Source organism: Camarhynchus parvulus, chromosome Z (genome assembly GCF_901933205.1).
Source record: "Camarhynchus parvulus chromosome Z, STF_HiC, whole genome shotgun sequence".
Taxonomy (NCBI): Eukaryota; Metazoa; Chordata; class Aves; order Passeriformes; family Thraupidae; genus Camarhynchus; species Camarhynchus parvulus.
Genome location: NC_044601.1, coordinates 41,271,894 through 41,290,367, shown reverse-complemented (window position 1 = coordinate 41,290,367; position 18,474 = coordinate 41,271,894). Strand labels below are relative to the sequence as shown.

Here is an 18,474-nt window from a genome sequence, read left to right as displayed (position 1 = left end):
GGCTAATTAAGATAATGCACAACAGCAAGACTACAATCCAAAAACCAGGAGTTTTTCAAAACTCACAGTTTTTAGGCTAGGATCCTGCAAACTATATTTTTATTATAGGTAGTTTGTGTGAAGGCTACTTCACCATGAGAAAAATTGCAGCAGAATCAATGAAACATAGATGCTGCATTAAAATAAGAGTATTCAGAAAAGAAAAAAATCCCAAACTTTTCCAGAATAGCAACTCTACAGATCCCACTGTCTAGTAAACTGGGGTAACATTTTAGCAAAATGACGTTTCTTAAAATTCTTTGCAGAGATGGAATGTCATTTTTTTAAAAGCGCATACCTGTGCACAATTACAGTCCCTTTTGAGAAAGTCTGTATAGTCTAGACAGATAGAAAATTAGAGTTTGGCTTCCATTTTATGTCATTAATTAGTGGTTACCTTTTCTTCATTGAAAATACTGAAAGATCAGCAGATAATAAGTCTTGTCTGTCTGACTGGTTGTCTGATTGTACAACACAGATACTATTGAAAGGATCTTTGTGATTTTTGGAAACAATTTGGTCAAGTAAAATATCAAAAATCAGGAACACAGTGAGAAAGCATGTCCATTTGAGTATGAGGAAAACAAAGTTGCTACTGCTTAAACATTAGGTTGTAATACTCCTTTTCTGACCTCTAATGAGTTTCTGCAATTCACATGAAATTTCTTTGATGAATTTTTTAGTCTATTATTTCCACATGGGTGCTCCTGCTTTGTTTCTACTTAGTGATGCACGACTGACAAGATTTCTGGACCAGATTCCAAGGACGCTTATGAAAACTGGTGTATTTTTGACATTAAGAGAGATGTGGGGGAGCTAGCATGAGGAAGGATAAAGAGAGCTGAAGAGGTAAATGGAGGCATGGGAAGAGACACAAGTGGTAAATGAAGAATACAGGAAATATTAATTGTTTCACTAAGAGTGTGAGGCCCACAGATATTCACAGCACAGCCGAAAAATCAGGCACCCTCTGGTGCCAAAGAACATGTAGGGAGGAAGTTCAGGCCTGGCACGCCGCTGGTCTTTGCACAGCAATCCTTCTGCATTGCACTCAGACCAGCTAAAGAATACCTCCTGACAGCAAAAAGCATGCCTTCTCAAAGCAGAAAACAACCCCCTCACCTCCAGTCAGAATGCACTCCAGCTTTGCCTGAAGAAAACTGGGCCACAGACTGTAAGAGGTAACTCACCCAGTAGAAAAGGTGCAGGGACAATTGTTGCCCTAAAGGTCCCAGGATTTGGGGCTGGGTACCCAGACTGTGATAAACAAAAAGAAGACTTTTGGAGAATAAACAATATTTTTAGACCATGGATTCTGCTAACTTTGTGCAACTTAAAGCATTTTGGCAGAGAAAGGAAAATGCATTAACTATCAGAGAAAATTTGCACACTCCTTTAAAAGCTTTTAAATTAGGAGCATTTAGAGATAAATACTCCAGTAGTGAGATTTAAATTACCCTAAAATCCAATTTACAGTTAAATGGTATTTGTGATTTAATTTCTTATCCACCTTTACATCATTTTTATCTTAAATGTCTTTTCTGGACCGTGTCAGCATTCTGAAGGGAAAAGAAATTATTAAAGGAATACAAACTCCCCTCCAGAACGCATAGTAGCGTAATTTATTTATGTTAAAGAAAACATTAGTGCTGCAATCAGAAATTGATATCAAGAAAATATTTTTCAGAGAGCTTAAGATCTTTTCTAAAACTTCAATCTCAAAACATTTGAGTATAATTTAATCAGAATATTGTATGAAATATTACTTTCTTATTTTTCTGAATCAATTCTTCTAAACAAATTTCAGTAGCATTCTGAAAGATCCCATTGAGATCCCAGTGCCTGTAGCAACACTATATAGTCAAAGACAAGAGCTTTCTTTGTAATTGTGCATTACCTGCCCTGCACTTTCCTAGCAATATTCTCCCAAATGGCAAGGAGTGCTTGACTATCTTTGTAACATCTTTTCCCTAAAAAAAACACCCAACAAACAAAAAAACAAACAAAACCCCAACCAACCAAACAAAAAACCCAAACAAACAAAAAAACCAAACTGGAAATTTATTAAAATTTACCTGTAATGTCTGAATATACTTGATTAGGCACTACAAATAAGGATTATTAATTTATCTCCTGAAAGTTAGCTTTGGATAGGGTATCTGGATGACTCCAGTGATAAAACATAAGATGTAATATTCCTTCGAATCTGACAGTCTTGGTATAGACCCTTCTCTTGCCTACAATCAGATGTCCAACAAATATGATTTCTGAGACTGATCTGCGCACAGTGAGAAAGTAGTCCTTACTGCTTCAAGGTATCTACAGCTCAATGAGTTCTGATGACTTGCAGTTGCAATTTTATGTTCTGTTCACAACCTAAGCAAACAGTAAACCAGAAAGAAAATACTAATACGGAATTAGAAAAAAGATTGTCGTGATACATTGACACACTAAAAACTGAGACGTGTAAACTTGGTCGTCCTACATGAGAGACACCTTTTTATTCTCACTGATCCTTCAAAATGCTTTCTTTGTAAAGTGAAATGACATGACAGATCTATTAACATCAAAGAAATACAAACTCTTGATCTTCAGGCTCTCAGAGCAGTGTATCTTTTCCCCCAAGGTTAAAACGTATTTTGCAATGAGACACTGAGCCATGCACTCATAGATAAGGAAAATGATACTAAAGACTTAGAAGATCTGCTCAGTGGCAGAAATGAGTGTTAATTAACAAGGCATCTATAAATTCTCACTTAAGTGCACGTGTTAGAGAGGAACCCATACAAAAATACCAGTCTATATTGTACTAAAGAAAAAACAATGTTTGGGACATTCTAGACAAAAGATGTGTTTTTCTGGCTATGGAAAAGGTAAACAAATCTTGCTACGATTGGGGATCTGAGAACAATTTGGCTAAAAGTTCTAATATTTTCATATAAATAAAATCCACAAATTCTATCCAAATTCTGCATTTCAAAATCAAATAATCAAATACAAAGCCAGAGGTAGCAAAAAATCCTGTTTAGTCTCCATTCACATATTTGCATTTCTTCAGAAGGAAAAAAAGAAAGAGAAAATTGAAAGAGTACTGGAAATGTAATTATTAGTATTTAAAGTTATAAATAAAGGAGAAATACTCCCTTTTTAAATTTTTTGTATCCTATTTTTTATGCATCAAAAATCCAGAAGTATTAATGATCAGGTTTCTCAAAACTGTTTATACACAACATACCTAAATTGAGATCAATTATGAATTGTCTCAAGGTTCTCAAGACATCAAATGAGCTCCTGCTCTGTGTGGGTAGTGAGCTGCTGTCAAGTGGTGTATAGCTGAGAAAAGTTTTCTAGAGACTTTCTACCATGGGAAAATCCCTCAGATTTTTCATGTAAATCTAAAAGCTATTTTTAACATACTCATGTTATCCACATTCATTCTTATGAGTTGCCAAAGCACTTCATTTCACTGTAATATTTTTAGAAGTCTACAATTCTTGATAAAAAGTAACACTGAGCTGCTACGTAGAATGTAAATAATCAATCCAAGAGAATCATGTTTAGTCAGCTTTAAATTTTAAAATATCTTTAGTGACAAATTTATCTTCAATTAGTGCACTGCCTAATTATTTTAAAGGAATCTAAATTAATTTCTTATGCAACGTTTAATGTTAAAACCAACTATATATTGTTAATACTTTTAAGAGAATCTATATCCATTTGATTTCAAAATCTGTACTTAAGAGTAGAGTGTCATCTTCCTAAGATGTTTTGGGACCTTTCTAGATTCCAGTTTTCCTCCAGTTTTTAGAATGCATACATCTTTAGATGCTACAACCTTTAAGTCACTTTCATCAGACCACAGATATTGAAAAAGGTCAGTGAACATGTTAACACTTCTTCACATTAAGAGTATGTCTGAAGATGAAAGTTTATAAAAGAGGGAAAAGAGGTGACTAGGATTTTCCACTAATGTACTTCATCTGTGAATTGTAAAGCTTCATAAGTCATCCCATAAAACAACTAATCCTTGTATCTCCTGCCCCAAATCTGCATACACAAAAACACATAAACACAGGGCTGGCAAATATGTGAGCTCTGCTATAGATAACACTAATATTGCAATTTTCCAAAATTATAAACTGCATTTGCTTAAATGTTTGCCATAGCCTCCAATTTCACTTCCTATATAATATGTTATTAAATATAGATGTAATAATTGTGATAGAATTGTGATATAGTGTGATACAAGAATCTCCAAATCAGATTTTCTGGAGAAGTCAGTGTCAATGAACACAATGCAAAATGCATGTTGAAACCATATGTATTTCTGAGTGTAAGATGGCAGCAAATGCCTTATTAGGACACACTTAGTCTTGTTGTCTGCTATCATGTGTCCACATCAATAGAACATACCATACATGGCCACATTATTCTGGGCAATTTTTGAGGTCCATTCACTTCACATGCATAACTACATTAACAATGGCATTCCTGTCTGTTCTTTTTGTATTAATTTATGGACCTCCTGTACACGGATTTTTAAAGTTTCTTACAACTATAAATACTGTTTGCCTCAAGAAAAATGACCAGTGATTTCCATTTTTTACCTGCTTTTAATAGCTCTTCTACTAAAATCCCCAAACTCCGCAGCTCTAATATTACTGACTAGGTAGATACCCATTCTGTTTTCATTCTCGCCTCTGCTCCCACAACTTTGCAGACCTTTGCCACAATCCCCACAACCCTCTTCTGCCAACCTTCCTTGAAACTCAAAGAGTCTCAGCCTCCTCAGTCTCTTCTCACATGGCAGCTGTCCCATCCTCTGGACCATTTTAGCTGTCACTGAAAGGATTTTATGGAACTCAGATGTGTTTTCTTGACATAGGTATATCAGCCTGTATTCTAGCATGCAAAATACAGGTGCACTAAGGTTTATATAATTTCCAATGATTTCTTCCTCTTCCAAATTCCCCAGGTAGAATTACTCATAGGTTTAAAACTAGGTTTTTTTATATAAAAAAAAGAAACAAATGGATTCTCTTCGTCACCTCTGTAATAAGTCTAGCACCTTGTGTACTCTCTTTGAAATGCATAAAATCTGAATCTGAGAATATTCAGATATATAGTAGCAAACTGACATTTAAGCCGTTTCAATAGATGCAATAGACCACAATCAGCCACTAATTACCATTAAACTCAAATTTATTGAGCAAAGCTCTCTATCACAATTGCTACATTCTGAGAAGAAAACATGTATCCACCAACTAAAAAAAGTCCTCAGTTTTATTAAAAACTTATTAACAGAGATGATAAAAGTATTTTCCTAGTTCTGAATCTCTGTTTTTCACCTCTCTGCATTTTCTCCAGTTTGTCAGGAACCACTGACAAACTTCAATGCATTGCTGGCCTTACTATGCCCCTATCTGTAAGGTTAATTTGCCTTTTTAATCACATTCACTCTACCTTTGCTTTTCAATCAAAAAGTTTTGGACTCTACAACCTCATCTTAACACAAAAAATATTTCACACAAGAAAAATCCTTGTTTATTTCCAAAATCCTTGCATTTAGAGAGACTATGCACTCTTTGTTGCTGGTAAAATGTGTACTTTTTTCTAGAATAGGAGACCAATTGACTATTTCTCTTTTCAGTCCAGACATCACCTGCCCATATTCTCTACAATTATTTTACACACTGAAGCGTACGTGATATTCTTGGATGGAAAAAATGACACAGGTGGAACTTTCCTGGAAATGTCTGTACCTAATTAACTCACATTGCCAAAATAAATTTCTTATCACTTTCCCTTATAATTTCTGCCTCCTTCACAATTCCATGTATTAAAATAAAATCAACAGCAGTAGAAACTCTCTTTCATCCATATACCGATACCGAAGTAGAAAGCAAAGAAAGTTTTACAAAGCAAATTAAAAATCAGCTTCTTAGGAGTAACTACAACAAAACTCTACCCACTTAGATTTCACAAAGACATATAGACAAAGATTTTATATCCAAACAGAACAAATTCTAAACTTCTATTGAATTCTCTTCCTGAAAATAGCCTTGTTGGGAAAAGGCTTTCAAAATTTATGTTTTGTAGGAATTCATGTGTTATGCATTGTGAAATTCTGTCCTTTGCTACTGCTTTGCACAGCAAGAGCATGTCCAAAGTGTTTACAGTCATGCTCCAGAATTTCTTTTAAACTGAAATGACCATATGCCATGCATTTTCAATTTTATGTTTATTAGTAATTTTACATTTATTAAAAGACATCTTAATTGTCTTTTATCAATATATTCTCCTCAGTTATGTAACATGAAGTTTGTAATCAACAGACAAAATTCTACATTCAATATTTTCATAACACGTACCTTACAGTTTTCTGTAATTCAGTGAAGGCCATAGTAGCAATCTGGACGCAACTTGACATTTAAACCTATTTTATAGCAACTTAAAGTCAAGGTCTAACTTTGTTCTCCACATAACTTCCTTTAGAAGGAAGCAGTCAAAATAAATTAGCAATTTCCAAATTAATTTGTATTATCAAAAATTTATCTAAAATATTGTGCATATCCACAAGAATTAGAAAGGATTAAAGTAAAAAATATTTGCCTAATTATTTTGAACAAATATGGGTTCAAGCAGACACTGATTAAGCCAGAATCATTCTATTCATATATTATTTTGGGGGGAGGGAGTTTACTGAAAGATAGGTTGGACAAAAGTGAATTGTGACCTTTCTATACACATCCAGATATTTTTCATTTTATAAAAGTGTTGTCAAAAATTCACTACTGAAACAGATGCTGCTACTCAACATTTTATCTCCATTTCAGCCAGTGAGGGTTAAGCTCCAGACAGGGGGTAAAAATATTGTAAAACACCACAGCAGTTGTTGTGCTGTATGAATATAATCCAAAAAAAACCAAAATCTAAAATTTCTCTACCAGTGTTTCTTCCTTTTTCTCTAAGAGCCTTCCTACACTGAGACTATGGTATGTACCTCTAGTAAACTTTTGAAGTATGCAGACATGTTCTTAAGCAATCTAGCAGACACATTGGAATTTGCTGCCAATTCTGACACAGGAATATTAATGACTCACATTCCTTTATCTGCCAGTGGTCATTACTGATGCTGCAGGGAATTACATAGTGAGATAACTACCAATACTGTAGTTTCTCCAAAAACACTTGCTGTTAACAGATAACATTAATCTAAATCATGTGGGTTTGTCCAACACTGTAAGGCCATTAACATACATTTCTCATATCTATATTTTTGGATGTCTGGGAAGATTTGAGACTTTAAATTTTCTGACTCTGGTTTTATACATACACCAAAAAAAATCAAAAGATAAAGGCTTTTTTTACTTGGGGAACTTCACTGCCTTCACAGTCAGACACAGGCAAAGTTGCCAGGGCTTAACGCTTCTCAGATTCCCAAGCTTGCAACTCAGCTCTGTTCAGTGCTCAGCTTTAGGGAGGTAGGGGTTTACAACTACCTGAAGTAACAACAGCTTTGAAAACAGCACTAAACAGCTCTGAAAGAGACACAGCAACAATCTTCAGAGCACCAGAGATGTAGATAGAAAAATGTTCAGAAGAACCATTCTGAAATTTTCTTCAATTCATTCTGAAGTTCAAAACCCTGATGGTTTAATTCTGAATCTACGCTTTACAAAATACACAAATACACAAAATACACAAATCTTTTGTTCATATTGCATTTCAAAATGTTTTCTTAAGTACAGATTTAAAGAGATAACCAAAACATATTCTTAAAAATTATTTAAACTGAAAAATTTTATTCCTGAAGCAGCTCACAATTTTGCTGTTGGTAATTTACACCAGATTAAATAGATATGGTGGTAGTTATGGCTACTGCTAGAAATAAATTATTCAAATTTGCATTAATGCAAGGATTTGAAATATAAGGGTTGGATAAACCCTGGCTCATGCAAAGAGCTTTATTACCTGTAGTTTCTGCAGCTAAGTCAGTATGTTTGGAATGATAGTATAATATTTTCTTTTTCCCTGACTCTTAATCTCAACTATCAGATTTATTCCAAAGCTGTCACTTTGCTGCAGAGCAAAATGAATGCATCTAGGATGGTTCGGTATGACTAACTGTCCCACTTTCCCCTAAAACTAAAACTTTAACTGATGGGTGATTTACTTGACATATGTAATATGATATTTAACAAGTCTAACATAAAACTACTATTGCAACAGTATGTACTAATTTTCATCAAATCAACTGAAAAATGTCCTAGGGTTGGGCTGAAGAGAGGATATCAAAATTCCTGAGAAAAAAAATATAAAAGAAAATTGGAAGCTTCTTTTTCCCCCCAAAAAAATCCTCAGCTTATAGTTCAACCTTCTTGAATACATCACCATTATTAAGAAAAAAACCCAACAGAGCAATATAATCAAATGGCTGTATCTTACATACAGGGCATGCTATCAGCACTAATATAAAGACAAATGATACTGTAAAAAATTACCAATAAAGAACAGAAAGATTTTATCTTTAATTTTTTTGACTGCCCATTCTTGAAAGCAATTAATTGAAATTACCTGTTAAAAGATAACAGAGTTTAAATCCAATTTACTCTGAAAAAATTCACTAACTATCAAATGTACATGTACGAAAAAGTAAATAATTTCCAGATTGGGCTTCACTGCACATAGCGTTTATGAACTTTTTCTGGAACAGCGGGGGTTTTTACTGCAAACCATGTATGTCCACCTGTAAGACTTACTATAACATAAGTGCTTTCTGTAATTTAATCACTTTGAAAGATCTGTGGGGTAGTTTACTCTTACAGACAAGTGCTTAGAGAGAAGAAAATTCAGTACAGACTGCATGAATGTATTTCAGATAGTATATGCACACAAAAGTTTTTAAAGAGAAAGAGTGGTATTAGCAGAGAAAAACACACATGTTCCCAAAAAAGCAAAATTTTTTCAAAAAATGAAAAAAAATATAGAGGAAAAAATGGTTTCACTAACACTAAATTGCTGTCTTTACATCCTATTAAAAAAGAATTTGTCTCAATTACCCCAACATCTGTTATAAGTAATCACTGTCCTGTCAGAACTGATCCTGGCCTAGAGATAGGATGGTACAGTGGTTCCCTGCATGATGGTAACTGTCACAATATGCATTAGAAGCCAAAGAACAAGCTAAGCATTATTCACATGTCTAACAATTGGGAATAGAAGCAATATACAGCAAATGCATTGTTTTTAGTATTTCTGTTTGCCTTTTTACAATAAGCTGCAAACACTTCTGCTGAAGGAAAAGAGAATTTTTGCTTCTCTTCTAAAACAGCATCTCTAAAGAAGTAACAAAAGATAAACATCAGAGCAGAAGCTATGTAACCAAGAATAAAGGAAGAGCATTAAACAGACAAAGTTACTGCAGAGAATTAATGCAGCAGTTAATGCAGCAGAGAATTTTGAAATGCTGGTGTGGTCAGGCCTTTCTCAGTGAGGAAAAGGAACAGGATACACAAGAATCAACTCAATTACTAAAAAGCAGGATGCAAACTACCTGCAGAAAAATATTTGATTCTACTAATAAAAATTAAACTCCTATTTTTCAAAAACTGGAATACCAGGAAAGACCAGGAATAACACTTTAGAAGGAATTTATATTTCCTATCTTTCTTTGAGCTCAGTGGTTAAGCGAGCTCAGTGACCCTTGGCAAGATCAGAAACACATAATAATGTACCATATTTGATCGTTTTTAAAGAAATATGTTATGTAGGAGTCTCTGAAACATACATACATTGTTATTAAACAGATAAACCTGCATAAAGCCTCTGGATAGCTACTGTTCATTTAAATCAACATGAAAAAAAACAGTACTTATCTTATGACAAACAAAACTATATCACTGATCTCTCAGTAGCTGTGGTGAAGCATTGCCATTTACACCACTGAGAACATCCCACCCAATGAAAAACACTGTAGATTAGCAGATTGCTGCTCCCCAATAAAGACTAATGAACAAGTACTCTCTTTCCTCAGTGAAAATGTATTTTACTCCTTCTTAGTGTACACTGAACTCACAAATACCAAACATAAAAGAAGACATCTAAAAAAATACTCATAATACTTGAGATTTTTCGCTTCTTGTATTTACAACTACCACATACTTACTAACATCAAAAGGTAAAAAACAGCTAAGGTAGTTTCACCACCTTTTAATTTTGCTGACTTTTCTCATTCAATGTAAATTTAGTTTCTGGATTAAAAGAATAAAATCTAATTTGCACATATACTTGTTGACACAGTACATTTATCAGCCCACGCCAACATATTTCAGAGTGTGGGGTCTTTCACAATGATTAAGAGAAATAGAGGTATCCCATTCCCTCCCTCTCTCAATTGTGTAGGTTGTATGTAAACCAAAAAGTTCTAAGGACTACCACTAGGAACCAGTTCAGTAGCATTAAGCTGTCTTGCTACTTGGTGCTACGAATCCCAGACACAGTGATTTGACAGTGAGACTGGAAGAGCATGAGTTCCTCACTCATTTACAACTACTCTAGAAAGTTTACAATGTACTGTCAATGTTTAGATATATCTTCTCTTCTGCAGTGCATTGATGTTAGCAACTGGAGAATAATGGCAAAAAAAAAAAAAAAGGAAAGCATAGTCTTTAGAGGGTGACAGAGAAAAAATTGACAAATTTTTTTGTTCTCTTTGTCTCACCTTCTGTGTTCTCTTCCCATTAAAATGAAGTAATGTGGTCCTGCAACTCCTTGTGAAGAATTTCAAGAAAAGCACTAGGTCAAAGTAGGGCCTGGGCCTTTCTAGAAAGTGCAAGACAAAACAGGAGCAAGAGTATGTGCAGGAGCAGAGGGCAGAGCCAACTCCAGCACAGAGGAACTTTTCTTCAGGCAAGGAGGGCTAATCCTGGACGAAGACACATCTTTCTGTGTGTCTGCATACACAACGCCCACAGATGCTGTCCTGTCTCACCCAGGCTATAAAATAACTATGTCTGTGGAGATTCAGTGTATGTCCCAAATAAAGTACTGTGTGTAAGATGAAAATGTGACTATACCATGACCCTCAAAGAAATTACTAAAATAGAAGAACATTAACTTAACATTAACAGTATAAATGCAATATTAAGTGGAGTCACATAAACATATATATGACACACAATTTAATTAATACCATATAATGTATACCATTTGCGTCTATGTATATAATTATTTAAGCCACTTAAAAGCTCGTGCATTAAATACTTGAAAATCATAATTTCATTCTGAGAGAAACTATCACAAAAAACTAATCTTTGTGCTTCTTACAACTTTTAAAATAGGTGGAATACTACAACTACAAAACTGTCCAACATATGGGCCCACTTCCCAATTAATTATTTGCTGGCTAAAGTGTTAAAATGTCCTTGGCTTCACCTTAGACACAATCATCCCAGCTGGTCATTATCTAACTGGAAAGGGGCCAAAGAATCTCAGCTGTCAGTACACAACAAACATGTATATTTTGTCCTTTTTTCCTCCATTTACTTCACTTTCACAAATCTGCACTTAAAAGAAGGAAAGCTTATTATGCATGAAACTGAAAAATTTTGGTATCTCTTTTACTGCTGTGACTCTGTATACCTGGAGTGCAGGTGATAAGTGGGGGGATGAAGAACTCTTCTGTATGCATTTATTGAAAACTGATTCACGTAACCTTACTAAACCTGATTCTATTACTTTGTGCTTCTACTTAATTTACCACATGTGTGAAAAAACACAGAAGTCTTCTAAAGACAGAGCTGAAACAAAGTTATTGATCAGTCATGTGTCTGCATGGAGTCAGGAACTACTAGAAAAGGAGGAAAATATCCCTCAACAAAGTGAATGTTAGCAGTCAGCTTGTAGCCAGTGTTAACAATCAGCTTGCAGCAAACCTGCAGATCAACAGGTGGAAAGCAAATGGTGTTTCTCATTTGCACATTACTTGTGGAAAAAGCCAAAGAACAGCTGGGAGAAGGAGCACATGTATACAAGGCAGACCTAATGATTTCCTAATTAAAAAGAAGATATTATCTTCCCATTAATAGATAACCTAATTGACCAAACTCGAGCAGGTTCTCCTCAGTACAAGTAAACATAGGTGCCTTTCCTCACTGAATTGTCACATGTTTAGGCCAGCCACTAAGCTGTCAGTTCTGCTTGATTTGTTTGGATACTGTACTCTGTGACAGCTGTCGGAAATAATACATTAGAACGGCTGTTGCAGCACTTACAAAGGGACAGGAATTTTAATTGGATGGAATATTAATTGGGAGGGGGATGTATTTTTTTTTAAATCGAAGTTAAGATAGAAATATTCAAAGAATGACAGATGTCTTTAAGGTAGTTGACCAATGTCTGGTGAGCAAGGCTGGTTTTTTTTTGACTGTAACTTTGTGACAGTGGTCTTCACCATCTTACATGAACCACTCCATGCTTAAGAAAAGGGCATTAAGAACAATAAACAGTAAGGAAGTTGCATAAACAATCTTTTTCATATACTGGTTGTGATCTAGACAGCACTTCAAAGTTTTTGAAGAATCACTCAAAAGGAAACTAATTCTGAGACTCTTAGTAACCACCAGCTGAAAACAAAACCACACATGATGGCCAAGACCTAAGCATAAATGAATAATAAGCTTACTTTCAGCATCAGCATAGAGCAGCAAGCATAGGAGCACCACCACTGGCCTGACTATGTTCATCATCCGACAGCTTGGCACCAGCATGCTTTGGCAGCCTTGTTCTCACTGGCTTAGAAGCCACTGCGAGTCTCTCCAGTCTGAAATTTCAGATGAAGTATTTTCAGAGCCTGTGAATAGATAAAAATACAATTAGCAAAAATAGACTAGAGTTTTTGTTTTCCTTTTTTTACATATTCACAATTTGAGGCAAAACAATTTTAAAAGACAAATGGTAAGGCAGAAAGGGGAAGAAACATAATTAATTTCAAGCTACTGGTATATACAAGAAGATCCAAGACACAGTAAATATTAGCACTGTTAGAACACATTTCTTAGTGTACCTTTACCACATAACCAAGCAACTGTCACATCCTGAATCTTTAGTTAGAACTACAGCATGTCCTAAACCAAAGAAACTAGTATGACAATGTTTAAGACATCACTGGAACTCATGTTGCAAGAAGGTAATCAAAGCACCTCAGATATCCATAACAAATCCACATGCCAACAGGGAGTTGATGCCCTGGCATCTGGTAAGAGTAACACCACAAAATCCACTTCAGAACCTATTACTAACATATTGCATTGTTCAGCAACTTTCCAAGGTTAAAACTCCTGTTGTGTTTTCCTGCACATATCTGAATTATGCCTAATAGAAAAACAGAAATCTGGCATTGAATAAAGGGCTGAGATCTCAATTCAATCCATCTAATTTATTACAATGTGTAATTGAATATGATACACTGGTAGAACCACAGCTCAAGTACCTGACTTGAAAAACAGTTTTATCCTTGTCCAAATATGCCACATGAACAGAAATAAAGGAATATAAAAATCTTTTTCATCCTCCATCAGGAAATAATAGAGATATCCCTAAGCAGTGTGACATTGGCACTAAAATAACATGACAAACAATTATACTTTCTGAAGGATCGGCAACATATAGGCTTTGTTAAGTTTGATTCTACCTTCTTCATTACCACACAAATGGCTTCTATGCAGTAAAGATGAAAACCAAGAGGGCAGAGAAAAAAGTATACTAATTATTATTCCACTAAATAGATCTTACAGTTTTGTGGGTGGCATAAAGAGCCCATTTTCAGTACAGAGAAATGCTCAAAAGAATTTACTCAAGGAAGAAAAGACATGAGCAGCTGGTAGAAATCTACACTATGTTACAAATCTCTTTTGTAGATCTTTTGAATCGGCGACTGCTATCAAAAAATAGAAGCCTAAGAAATCTTCATAGGCAAAATGCTAAAGGCACCAGCTCTCCCCTTTCATCACTACCATCTTCATGCCAGCATTTCAAATGACAGCAAAGTCCATGAGACACCAGTCCTGTCGGACTCAATTTGTGTCTGTGCAAGCGTATCAGAGCCAACTGCTGTGTAATGATTCCAATACTATCACAAAGATGGAGATGCATGAAATGTACTTTCAAGGAAAAGGTGATTTTTATTTTGCTTCTTCTGGAATGCAGGAGTTACAGGGGAGCCCTGAACTATCTCTACAGGCAGCTCACTTAAGAACAAAACTATTTCTTCATTAGTACACAGCCATACCAGTTGATATGTGAAGGTGAACAGAGAAATGTGGTGGGTACTAAGTACTCCCTTACTCCTTTCAGGAGCAGAAGCAGAGAGGAAACAATACTACAATACTGATAATTAACAAAGGGAGCACAGAAGGGGAAAAAATGGTGACCACAAAGGTGCTTGTTTTACACAACAGTTTTTTAATTGGGGCACTGGGGCACAATATTTTCATACATTTCAAGCACTCCCATCAAAATATTAAATGTGGTGGCTAACAGGATAAATATTAGTTTGCCTGGGGAAAAGAGAATTTTAAAAACTAAAAACTTTATGGTCCTGATATATGAATTTGCACTCATCCTCCACAAGCTGTCTGCAAATGAAGGGATGTATCACAAAACTTGGCAAAGAAAATGTTGAGAATAGAGCTTTTTTTTTTTTCCAGTGAAACCTTATTCTATTCTCTCATTCTAAATGCACAAACAACCACTTGGTAACACTGCACTCTGTGTCTGCTTTGAAGGTAATATTCATTATCACTCAGGTGATAAAATGAAAGCCCTCAGTATTCCCTTTCTTTCATGTTTCCAAGAGTCATGGCTTTAGCTAACCTGATGAACACACCAAGGTTTCCAGGACACTCTTTACTTGTTGCTTGTTCTCCCTTCTTACCTGCTTGGGCCTTCAAGTAAACTTCCAGTATTCTAGCTCAGGGAAACATAAGCACTAGACTAAAGATGGTGGTTGATTTTTCTTTCAAGTTGAAGATAACACTGTTAATGGAGGCAGGCAGGTGAAGGGCTGGTAACACAGAGAGAAGCAAGCCAAGAGACATTCAGGTAATATCAAGGTTCTCCACAAAAGTCTGCTTTACCCACAAGGAAAACAATCTTCAGACCCTACTACTGACAACTGTACCAACAATGATATATCACATAGTATATAGGCTTATTTGTAAAAACTAACATGAAGATGCAATTCCTTAAAAGGACTAAATGAAATAACCAAGACAACTATCAGCTTCCACATCAAGCCACCTTAGTAGTTCCAAAGTGAAGGATTCATCTAAAGCATTATTAATTCTAAAAATCAAATTAGGTTCCTTTCCTTTCCTATTTCCTCCTGATGATGGTTTGTTATGTCCCGAGCGTGGTATCAAAGACAGTGAAAACACAAACAGCATTTGCAGCACCAGGTTACACTAGCCTTGTCATCAGAGGAACAATACTTGCCTTGCAGAATTAATCCTGGGTGAGGTACTCACTTAGAAGCCCCTTCACTACAACATTCACACTGCACCAGGGCAGCAAGATGGGGTTTCTCCTTGGCACATGATCACAATAACTACAGAGAAGTCAACAATTCTTTGGAAAATTTCTCTTTATGAATCTTTAATAAAAGCTGTTATTATTTTAGGTGAAGTGTTGTATAACTGCTGTATTAAATAATCAGAAATGACTCTTCCAATAACTCTATTGGAAATTACTCTTTCAACATCTCTAAAAGAGCTATCTATGAAACTAGGTAATATATCCAACAATAATACACAAGTGAGTAAGAGGATAGATTTTCCCCGATTAACAGCATCTATTAATAGGATCAGTAAAAGTGCAGATGTGCAGCTCTCCAGAGTGTTCAATGTAGAGACAAAAAAGAATTCTCCTCAGCAGGAGCACGGCAGCTGATAGTACCAGGGCATGGGCACGTGCACCAATTATCCTCAAAAGGATCAACTGGGTGAATGAAACATCTGATCACTGAAATGCTTCCCTGCAATCTGTTAACTTTAGTAGCAAAAATAATCTTTTAGGTACTATCATGGTACTCACAAGATGGCTCCTGCTCCAAGACAGTTATAGGAAATGCACACTTGGGGGCAAATTTTAGAAACAAAACAAAACAAAAAAAAATAACCCCACCCCCCCCCCTCCCCACCACCAAAAAAAAAGTAAATACTGGCTGGGTTTTTTTTTTTTATCATCTTGTTTTTCCATCATGATGGAATGTGAATTTAAATGCTTGCTGACACAGAAATTCAGCACAGCAGGGAAGAGTTGTCAGAAAAGCCTTGAACACGGACACAAAAGAACTCATAATACAGGTAGGGAGCCACGTTAACAAAAATAATGAAGCAAACAGTAACTTACAAAATTTTGGAAGAAAGGGATTATGAAGGGATGACAGTTTATTTGTGCTACAAACAAGATTCATGGTTCAACTTTTCCAAAGTGTTAAATTGTTTAGAGATATGATTTTAGTTCATGGTCATCGCTGGTTTGTCCCAAGGACTTTCCATAGAAACTCCGTATATTTGCCCATAGGAAAGTAACTGGATACACCTTATATTAAAAAAACAAAAACAAAAAACAAAAACTAAAGAAACAAACGAACAAAAAACCAACAAAAAACCCCAAAACCAAAAAAAAAACCCACCAAAACCACCAAAAATGATGTTTCTCTAAGAAAACAAGGAAGCAAAGAAGACAGTGCTGAAATTCTGTTTTTACACTTCATTCATCACATCCACAATCCTGAATTACACCCATTTCCAAGCCACACTTTTAATACTATGGAAATGGAAGACAAGAAATACAAAAAATGAATTTAAAATATTCCTAGAACTAGTGATGGAAAGAGTGTAAATACTTCCTGTATTTGCATATCAATCATGACCCTTCCTTAAAAATAAAATGAATAAAAATTCATAGAAAAAATCTTGGCTGCAAAAACCTAACTGACAGCTGAATCATTACCAGAAAAAATAGAAAATAATGCATAAAATTAATTCTCATAGGCTCTTTAATCAAAATCAATTCAGAAATACCTCTAGGTAAAACAATGTCTTTTAAAGAGAATTACATTTATTTTCCAAAGCAATAAGGGCAACTGGCAAAAGCAGAAGTTCCACATTTTGCTTGCTCTTTTATTGATTGAACGTGATAAATGTTTTCATAGCCGACCTGCTGGAAAAGTTCCATGTTTCATTATGCTTTTAGTCTTAAAAAATCCAAACTACAAACACATGATTAGGGAAATTTGAAGGACAGCTGTGGTGAGTGTTGAGAAGTTTAGTCTTCTCTTTCTCTGGATAACAATTCACCCTAATGCTTGTCTATCATTGCTGAATTTCTCTCTTACAGTTATTCCAAGATGAATGAGCACCCATCCTAAAATGGTAGGTTTCTGATGTCATGCAAGCATTTGAACTACATCACTATAAAAGCACAAATGAGTGCAGTGCTAGGTGACATTTGCCTCTATAAAACAATATATCAATCTGACTCTACATTGTAATTCTATTTTAAACTTCAACAAAGAGTCCTCTGTTAACATGAAAAACAGAGTAGATTATTTGATAACTGACAAAACAGATTAAACTGTTTAGTGACTAAATCAACTCAACAACAGCAAGGTACCTTGAAATCACATCACTGGGATGTTTTTCTCATCTAGAAAGTTGTTAAAGGTTTCTGGTTTTTTGCTTACAAAAACACTTATGTTCATATGGAATCTTAAACCATACAGAGAAAACCTTGCCTAGCCTGATGTTTATACAGCTTCAGTTCCATTCTAAATCATGGATTAAAATACCAATTGCAAGTTGACAGGTGTCTCAATCCTTACCAACTTCTGCCATCTTAGTCACTTCTTCAGATCATAAGAACTTTTCTTATGCAGAACATGATGCAGAAACAAATCATTAGAACACTGCCTAACTTCTTAACTTGGTGCCTCCAAATAATGGCTCAAGGAAAAAACTTTGTGATGGCAATGGCTGAAGTGCTGAGCTAGAAATAGTCTTGCTAGATGAGAAAAGCATACCATGTTATCTGTCTATGGATATTAAAGCCATGTATTATTGAGAATCTATGGAAATAACTTAAACCATGTTACAAAGCCACAGATATTAAGCAGACAAATGAAACATCTTCCACTAAGACTGACTTCTTGCCTGAATAAGCACAAACTCTGACAATACCCCAGTCTTGACTCCTGTACATTACTTGCATACATTAACCCTAAAACACTCCAGCTCTGACTTCGCACATATTAAAGAAAGCTAACTCAATTCTGACACTTGCTAAAATAAAAATCAACAGACCTAAAAATAAAAAACCCAAACAAAACCCAAACAAACAAAAAACAAATCAAAACAAAAAACAAACAAAAAC

General features: G+C 35.2%; 1 protein-coding gene across 29 annotated transcripts in view; it reads right to left on the bottom strand.

The window, feature by feature from the left end:
* Positions 1 to 18,474, bottom strand: part of PTPRD (protein tyrosine phosphatase receptor type D) — a 1,161,500-nt gene that overhangs the window by 270,912 nt on the left and 872,114 nt on the right. For all 29 annotated transcript variants that reach the window (XM_030968017.1, XM_030968045.1, XM_030968047.1 and 26 more), the window contains one exon: positions 12,725 to 12,892. In XM_030968017.1, coding sequence (XP_030823877.1) covers positions 12,725 to 12,809 — 85 coding nt within the window. In that variant the 5' untranslated portion in view covers positions 12,810 to 12,892. The remainder of the gene's footprint in view (positions 1 to 12,724; positions 12,893 to 18,474) is intronic.